At 38.3% G+C, this 10112-nt stretch overlaps 1 protein-coding gene across 1 annotated transcript; it reads left to right on the forward strand.

The window, feature by feature from the left end:
• The first annotated feature begins 3598 nt into the window (after positions 1-3598).
• On the forward strand, positions 3599-9717 carry LOC145459175 (uncharacterized). Its single transcript, XM_080337811.1, has 5 exons — positions 3599-4491; positions 4965-5163; positions 5621-5765; positions 7413-7492; positions 9303-9717. The coding sequence occupies exons 2-5, from the start codon at positions 5122-5124 to the stop codon at positions 9465-9467; spliced, it is 432 nt and encodes a 143-aa protein (XP_080193937.1). The 5' UTR covers positions 3599-4491; positions 4965-5121; the 3' UTR covers positions 9468-9717.
• Positions 9718-10112: the final 395 nt, after the last annotated feature.

The raw sequence follows: 10112 nt of genomic DNA on the forward strand, positions 1-10112 counted from the left end.
GATTCGGCATGTGTTCTTATGGGTGCGGTCGTGATTCGTACTTTCAGGCATCTCTCGCGCGGTGTTGAATAGTCACCAACAATAACCGCACAAACGGAAACGTGGCTTGTTGTGAGGATTTACGCAGTGCGTGCGACAGACGGCGATTCGAATATCAACAATAGTCGCGTTCGCAAACTACCACTTCAAAAAGATGTGAAATATTTGTAAAATCCTACGATCGCTCACAAGATACCACTTCCGGCATATCGATCCATCACTCAATACACAACCGAAGTTGAATTGTAATTGAATGCGTAAATTTATCACCTCGACATCAAAATTCGAAAACAACAACTTGACGCTTTATGTTCTCACTCTAATTTCATGATAAGTGTAATAAGTGCCGAATAACAGATACATCACCGGCGAGTCTTGAATACCAACAAATTGTCACTTATTTCTATTTTAGCCGTAATCCTTTGTGAAGTTAACGCTTATTCAAAAAGGTGTGAAATAGTTTGCAAAACCCCGCGATCACTGACAAGATAATGTCTCGGACATACCCATCTTTCACGACTTGGTGTCATAGCCATACCGATCGCTCACGCGGTGAAATTTTAGTAATCAGTTTGTCACAGAACTAGATTTCACTGGTAAGATTTAATAAATACCGACTATCAGAACCATCAGTGTGGGTAACTTGAATAGCAACAAATTGTCACTTATTTCCGACGGGAAATTCACTAAACCGCAGTACATTGTGTGATTTTGAAAAACAGATGTTTGCGCTTGCGTTTTGATATGTGCGACCCACTAACTACATCCGTTTTGCGAACACGGCTTGTTGTGAGGATTACGCGCGCGCCCTATATTTCGAATGACCTGCGCGCTGAATTTTTTCCTGTGCAGCTGTTTCGTGCTACAGTATACTGGACTATCGTATCGATTATTACACTAATCCAGTCAGTGCGAAATAGTTTGCTAAATCTAGTAATCAGTCGCAAGGTGTTACTTAAGTAATTAGTTTACCATAGAACCGGCGTAGCCGGTGATTCGAATACCGACAAATTTTCACTTATTTCTGACCCAACCCTAATCCTCTGTGAAGTTGACGCTTATTCAAAAAGGTGTGAAATAATTGTAAAATCCTAATCCGAAACCGATTATTTTGACTTTGGCGTAGTGTGCATTGAAATAGGATTGATAAACATGACTAGCAACTTCCCCACAGTCCCGTTTCGATATTATACACACATTGATTTGAAACAAGTAATGTAACATTACAACTCTATTCCCGATCCAGCTTTCCGTTTGTCAAAGAGACATTTTAACATCTTACCATACTCAAAAGAATTATTCACAACATTAACAAGTGTTTAAAATCTAGTTTTCACTTACTTGGCTATATCAGTACAACTCGCAAACTTGAATTAATTCATCTGGTTGTATTCATAGGACCGATAATTTTTATCCAACTGTAAAGGTCGTTATACTATTCTGTAAGACAGAGTATTTACTAATCGGTGCATATACGATTTGACTTGGGCATATTATATTTTGAGTATACGAGATTTGAGTGTCAGAACAATAACTGAGAAATAAATTATCACAATTGAATCCATATACGACAGCGTGAATTAAATTATCACAATTGAATCCATATACGACAGCGTAAAAGATATTGGGATGTCAGCATCTCTTTACGGTTATAGTTACAACCACATTACCTAATTTACCCGACCAACTCGTCATGATCATTCCCGAAATCAACACAAACATGACTACTGACTTGAGTCAACCACAAAACAGCATCAAGTTTTAAATCCACTTGTAGCTTACGGCTTATTTGAATGCGGGTTATGTTTTGTTGTAATTGAGTGTACGGAAATAGTATTACGTCTCGACATCTCACCATCTTACCATACTCAAAGAGTCAACCACGAAAACATTGTCAAGTAAATCCGTTTGTAACTTACCCAACCAACTCAAACAGTATCAGTATGGAAAACAGCCAAACATACACGAATCCATACAATCACTAAAACCTAAAATCCATAACAAGCTTGGTTGTATTCATATCCCTACACATCTTTTTTTATTCAGCTTGAAAAGTCGTTACTATTCTGTAAGATAGAGGAATTACTACGCGGTATATTCTGCAAGACAAACTAATTACTACTCGGTATATTTTGTAAGACAAAAGTAATTACTTCTCAGTGTCGGCGACTTGAGATTAACATAATATGCTTGAGTATACGAGATTTGAAAGTCCGACCAACGTAGTTGAGAATTCATTTCTTACAATCGAACAATGGTGTTATATTCAAAGTTATCATGCTGTGAACATAAGATTGACACATTGATTTGACATATGAGATTTGTAATAGTTGATCATTACTTTATTATTAAATTATTTGCGTTAATTAGACCCGGCGTTGTGGTAAATGTTATGACAGCAACAAACTTTTCAGTATCAATGTTATTAACATATTAAGCTGTAAAACTATGTATGTCTGAAATGTTCTTGATAGGAAAATTACTCCACCTTGGTAAAAATCACTCTGCGTATTGCGGATATCAGAAAATATTTCCAGTACCTAAGACTAAAGATGAAACGACAATTTCGTTTGCTGATTAACAACCGGTACAATACTTTATCATCATAATCCGCGGTGAGAATTGAAACACTTTCGCGCATTACTCGGTGTCAAGATATCACACTAGGTGAATTGACATACACTGTAAAAAAAAACATGGGTTTTTGTCATGGAAATGACATGACTTGCTCTGAGTCATGTTAATTCCATGAAAACACCGACATGACTTTAAAATCTCATGTTGACATGACAAAAACTTCCATGTTAGACATGATAAAGGCATCCATGTCCATGGTTATCAAGTAAGAGTATCACGTTGAGCTTCAGTGATATCATCATAATTATCATCATCATCGTCACTGAGAGAAAGGGAGAGAGAGAGAGAGAGAGAGGAGGGGGGAGGGAGTGAGAGAGAGGAGGGGGAGGGAGAGAGAGAGAGAGAGGAGGGAGAGGAGAGAGAGGAGGAGGGAGATATATAGAATAGAGCAGAAAGAAGAGAGGCGGAGAAAGAAGGGAAAGAGAGCATAGAGAAAGGAGAGAGATAGAGAGGGGGAGGGGGAGGGGAGGAGAGAGAGAGGGGGGAGATATAGAGAATAGAGCAGAAAGAAGAGAGGGGGAGAAAGAAGGGAAAGGGAGCATAGAGAAAGGAGAGCAAGAGAGAGAGAGAGAGAGAGAGAGAGAGGAGGTAGAGAGAGGGGAGGAGAGAGATAGGGGGGAGAGATATCAGACTTATTCTCGTTTGCACCATTGAGATGCTTTGACGATTGAGATGCGATAACCATGCTATCCCTGAATGCTGAACGTTGAGCCGGATAGCCACGGATACCAGTTTTTAGTCTTCGGTCTGACATGGCCGAGAATTGTTCATATGACCTACCGATCAAGAAGCAGGACGCTTTACCATTTCACTATATCGCTATTACAGCTGAGTGACAAGTAAATATCGTTACATCCTCACAGGATATATTGCAACACACAAATAGCTACATCATCGCACTATAGAGTATGACTCTATAATCGCACGCAAACATAGGCGTTCGGTTACGGAGCCATAATGACTCCGGACTATCTGGTTACAAGACCAGTCATGCGTACGGTGTAGCGTTCGATTCAAAAGGATTGGCATAAAGAGTAAGTTTGATAGAGTTGGTCATTTCATGGGTTGGCTTAGTCAAAGTTGCAAAGTTTATTGCTTGTTGCCGTATTAAGCCGTGGATTGGATGGTAAGTATTGATATATTTATTGTGCCTGCCTTCGTTGTAATATATCCGCCGAATCTGCAATGCGTCACTGGGTATAGTCGAACCTTTAGCAACTTAGCCGTATTCAATCAGATACCGGTATATAGCGGTATATACTGCCGAGCGGCTGCACATAGTGATCAAAGTTTACTGCGTATCCATTTGTATGTAGTTGTAGATCATATGGAAGTTGGTAATGCGTTAGTAGTTCGAGACGTTACACAAGCTCCCTTGCTTTTATTTTGTACCGTACTGGGCAATGTTCAAGTGAAGTATTTATCCAACTGGAGGAATATTCATCCTGAGGTGATTGAAAAAATTTGAGCTTTAAAAAATATGGGATGTCATGCTATACTCGATCCTTTGATTCAAGATTTGAAAACCCTAGAAACACAAGGAACTGATGTAAATTTGTATTTTACAGATATACATACTGCAGTTGTTAGTAATATTACTCCTGAGTTATTTGTCACATTGAAAATGAGGCTGCCGGAGATCATGAACAAGTGATTACAGTGGATCACAGATCTGAGATAGCTGAAACTGTGAGAACTGTATTTCGGAGTAATGTCGGGGACAGTATATTCAACTTCTATATTCCGACGAGGCATTTGCCTCGAATGATCTCTCGGCAATTCAAGATAAAGGACTAATCTTGACAGACGATGAAAGTGAGTAATTATTACCCCAAATAAATTGGTAGGCTACTATACTAGGATTACACTCTGAACGCATATTGGAATAGTTGTTTCGGGGTTCCGAAGGAAACTTATTCCAAATATGACCTTGGTTTTTTCAAATTGTCTCTGGTTTTGGTGATGTCCCATGGGGTTATTTTGACAAACGTCACATTTTCACTGTATGGTCCAGATAAAAAAAGAAATTAGATCTACTTGTTATACTGAACACTGTATTAAATCAAAATGCAGTAAAATAATTATATTAATGGTAATTGGATTTATCATAATTGGAGTTTTTTATAGATTATTTCTTGAGAGGCCACAGCCACATCATATTTAGAGTGGTGCCCCTTTAATTTCAACCTTGCAATCCATTTCTTACAAGCACGTTGCTATTTTTTGCGCTGAAGAGATATTTACATGGCTAAGCCAAGTATTATCGCGACTCTTCTATACTTGTGCAGAGAAAGCTGTTTGCAAAGTCAACACATCTACCCTTCCGAAGACGAACGTAGCGTCGACGAGCATCAAAAGGGAATAAGTCAGAGAGGGTGCCAGATGAAGAGATGCTGCAAGATAGAATGAGAAGAACTTTTAAATCACGCCGCGACAGTGTCGTAAATGGAATTGAAGATATACCCAGTTTTTACCCATGCTCCCTTGGTAGGTACAGCCTAACGCAGTGGTTTCAAACACGACACTGCCATGATCGAGTCAACCCGCTACTTTGCAACAAACCCACAAAGAGTTCGTTTTTCAGAGTGCTATGATAGTACAAAACAAACTACATATATATATTGCTGAAATAATTTACGATAGTTGTGAACAATGTTCCCTCTAATTTTTGACGAGTCTGCACAGACCCTTGGACAACAGTGCGTAACGACTAGAAAAAGGTCATTACTGCGGATTTTTTGTGCGCAACTTAGATATTCTGTGCGCAGAGACCGTGTCAACACTGCGCATTTGCGCACGTTAGCAGCTTAGAGGGAACATTGGTTGTGACATATCCTCCACCACAAGCCCGACTTGTGCTAAATTGAGACTACTGATAGTACTAAAGGCTCCTGCAGACGAACTTGATTAATTAGCTATGATGTAAATCTGTCACAATGTTCAGATTTTGGAAGAAGGGAAAATATGTTGCCTGAATCAAGCCTGCTTGGATGTTGACTTGACCTCGAAGATTTTGGAAAAGACTTGGAGCTCTGCACTCAGTCTCCTGCAACCGCAAGAAATTCTGATAGAAATACAAAAAGTTATGGGTAAGTAAGAGACTTTTGAAAATTTAGTTAGTTGGCGGTCAATATCTGTCGAGTATAGTTCTAGTTGCGGATTGTGAAAAATGATTAGTTCAAATTTTAGTTGCGGGTTTCGGGAACTGAGTAATTCTTGTTTCAGCTTCGCAGTTGTGTAGGTGTTCAATAACTGAAAAACACATGTCATCGCGAGGGTGGGTTAAAATCGAATAGCCTACCTGAGTGATTCCACAGATTTAGTTAGATCAGGGGTGGGCAATTATTTTTCGCTGCAGGCCACTTCAGTAATAGAAAATAAGTTGGAGTACCGACTGCCGAGCCTACATATTTAGCTATATTCTCCAGTGTATTGATTTAATTTATAAATGGAAAGCAGTGAATTACATTGTTAATAAATACGTCTCCGTGGATGTGTTGATATTAGATAGCCTATTGAGAAAAGTACGGTTAATTAACGAAATGAAAATTTATATTTATTTTCCCTCGTGATTCAAGATAATGTTAAACATGATACATTTTGAATTCTCTGTAATCCAGGCTTTTATATCAAGACATTAAAAGGAAGGCTATATCCTAACAGTTGCAACTTGATGAAATTGACATATATATATCGGTTTCGGCCGACATGTGGCGGTACTTTTGGTCAAGGTTTCCTCGCCGTTGAGCTTTTTTGCAGCACACTTCGCACAGTCAATTGTTAGCCGAAACGTCATTGTCAACGTCGTGGTGTGTCCTGACGCGCTAACGGCCGACGCCGAAATGCTGATCTCTCTAAATGAGCTGTTTTTGCGGGTAGAGTGGTACCCATATTATTATCAAAACATCTTTGTTTGAATTTGAATGAAGTTTCATAAATTATAGGATTTATGTCCATTTACGAAGTAATTTTTGATGCTTCGAGGTCGGGCCCTCTCCATTTGAGGGGTCTGGGATGCGGCAGTTGCGGCCCTGTGTTTAGTGCTCCATACCTTCTTTGCATTTCAGCTTTCGACATTCTTTTTATGATATGCCCATTCACCCTTTATGTATGATGAGGTCTCCGTCAACACGCGCACTGATAATGGTAACAAAGAAGGTCTGAACCAAACTATATGGAAGGAGTAACTTATTGTGACTAATTGTTACGACTTTGCTACATTGACTTGATTTTAAATCTGGATTACGCATACAAGCTTGGGAGGGACGTAGGCTATGTAATCGCGATATATTATTGAGCAGGTTTCAAAGTAAATCAATTTCCGTTCCAGCTCAGTTCATCCAGCTTATGGTTTTATTCCACGCAGCAATATTCAAAAGTACGTTTTATGTTTTTAATTTTAAATAATGGCCACGCGTGCTTCTCAAAATAGCGGGGCTCACTTTGCCCATGGCTGAGTTCGATGTATTATAGTTCGTTAGTTGCGGATTCATAAAAGTCATTGATTACTTGGTAGGATATTATAGAAATAGGGTATTTCAAGTTGCCGATTTTAAAAACTGTCTGGTTCCTAAGGCAATGGTAAAATTTGCATATTTTTTGCCACGCTCATATTTGCAGTTCACATTACACTAACATTAACTGCATTCATTTATTGTAACTGCATTTATTTAATTTTTAAAACGTTTTTTTTTCTCGAGTGTTTCACTTGAGCTGATCTCTCACTTCTCATTCAGGTAATCAGAAATTGGACTGGGTGGCCGGCATCCCCACCATTTTCAATGAACGCTTCGGCAGCTTCCTGATTGTGGATAAGGTGAGTTGTTGATAATGGCCAAAACGGGTTTGCTCAATAATACTACAAGACAATACTACAATAATAATAAAAACAGTTGGTTCGTGGTACAGAACTTGAAGATAGCTTTCAATACAACATCCATTGTAGTAAAATATTTATTCAACTCGAAGACTTTTCGGGTGCCTCTTTTCAAGAGTTAACGGCACACTGAAGGGATTTAAACAGAATGAAAAGCAAAACCAGAAAGCCCAAGTATGATGCAACAATCAGAAATTACATACCATGAAGTCTGCAATGTAACAATGGCAACAATAACAAACTTGAAGTGTACGGTACTAGAAACATATCAATTTGAAACTAAACAATAACAAACACGAATTAGAACGCGCGAATGGGAAATTTGTAAGTTATACAGAAAATCTTTTTGTTTACATAAAATAGGCTTGGTCAATTGGATGATTGTTCATTCTAGGGCTTTCAAATGAAACAAGGATCTGCCTCGCGCAATGACAGTAAACATTTGGCCATTATAATTTTGAGCACAAGAAGGGTTCTCACTTAAATGTTGGCCGAAGCGTATGCTTGGTAATCGTCGTAACAGTCGGTTTTGGCGGCTGATTTACATTGTCGTGCGAACTCCGTACGGTCATTTGCGCAAGTTTTTGAGCGAATCAGATCCTTGTTTCATTTGAAAGCCCTAGAATCAATAATCATCCAATTGACCAAGTCTATATTATGTAGACAAAAAGATTTTCTGTATAACTTATAAATTTCCCATTATAATGCGTTCTAATTCGTGTTTGTTATTGTTTAGTTTCAAATTGATATGTTACTAGTACCGTACACTTCAAGTTTGTTATTGTTGCCATTGTTACATTGCGGACTTCATGGTATGTAATTCTGATTGTTGCGTCATACTTCGCCTTTCTGGTTTTGCTTTTCATTCTGCTTAAATCCCTTCAGTGTGCCGTTAACTCTTGAAAAGAGGCACCCGAAAAGTCTTCGAGTTGAATAAATATTTTACTATCAATGGATGTTGTATTGAAAACAATAATAATAATAATACTCAATTCAGATTCAAGTGCTCGAATCATTATGCCCAGCCCTACAAACAATGTGAGTTTAGTGTGCGCCATTGCCTCGCGGGAAAACCAGTCAAAAGCCACTGATATTGTTAGTTGTGATTTAGTTCGTAAGCTCCTGATTTTAAAAGGTTGCTAGTACTAGTTCTAGTATCGAATTTTAAAAAGTTCTAGGTATAGTTGTAAGTTATAGTTATATTTGTGGATTTTGAAAATTGAGTAATTTTAATTACAATTCTAGTTTTGAATTTCATAAGATGATTGATTAGTCCTAGTTTTAGTTTTACTTGCGGATTTAAAAAAGCGAGTAGTTCTGTTTTCGGAATTCCCAGAAAAGACACAAACAACCTTTGGCTGGGTCACAATCACCAAAGTTGAACTCCGTCACCAAAATACAACTTTCCAAATCCTGGATTTACTGCACATCCGTGCATTAATCCATCCATTTATTAATAATTGGATAATCGTAGGCCGTAGCATCAAATAGTATAGTGGTGCAGAGGTAAAGGAATGGAAGACTGTGCATGTGTGCATACTTAATATTGTCAAGTTAAAAGTAGATTTTGTACATACCGAGACAATTCATAGACAAGGTCAATGTAATGAGGTGCTAATAGATTTTTGTCATCTTAACTGGCTGTGATTGATACAACTTTAAACCACCTTGGAAACTATTCATCTGTATTCTATCAACCCGTGTGCCTTGAATAGTGCATGGATGGTAATGACATTTATATTCATTATAGGATCCGAAGAATGTCTACCCGACGATGAAGTTCGATACTCTTCAGAAAAAGTGGACAATCCATTTCGTTGGGGAATCTGTCGATGGAATAATGAGTTTCCATCATACATTGGCGACATATTGCGTTTCAACATCAAGTTTGCGCCAGCGTCAGCGAGTTCATTGAACTTTTCGCAGATTTTCTTGCATACATTCCAGATGTCAAATACAGATAAATACATCGAACCACAGGGTATGTGTACATTAGTAGAGGTGAAAGGTCAATTTGAGGCAATATTAGGACATGGGTAGGAACATGGATGTCAACAGGTCTACATGGATGTTAACAAGTTATCATGGGCCTTTTCCATGTCAACATGACTCAGGTGGGACCAGGTCTAGACTATGGGTACACCCATGATTATTTTTTACAGTGTACCGCCGCTTGAATAATACCTAATCCGTTCGCACCATTTCACATACTTTGATCATTACAAAAGTAAATTGTGATATGTTTGTTAGATGCATTCAATTCAACTAGAAGTGTCTGGTACACAACAATCGTAATATCGAAAAAGTACTTGCCACACTGTTATTTGCTAAACGTGTTTTGCATTGTTGTTCATTTGTAGTATTGATTGTTTTTGAACCCCCAAATAATAATTCCCGACATGAAACCAAGCCGCTGAAAGTCGTTACCATCACGAAGATACAATGTGCACGATGTTTGTCAAATGTGTCCTACCTGGCCAACAGAAAACAATTTTCACTCACTCGAAATGAAACCAATGTGATGGTCTCCATTCGATATTTTGTTTGTGTCAAATACTTT

Source organism: Botryllus schlosseri, chromosome 2, assembly GCF_051294905.1.
Source record: "Botryllus schlosseri isolate E-star chromosome 2, Bs_hap1, whole genome shotgun sequence".
In the NCBI taxonomy this organism is placed as follows: domain Eukaryota; kingdom Metazoa; phylum Chordata; class Ascidiacea; order Stolidobranchia; family Styelidae; genus Botryllus; species Botryllus schlosseri.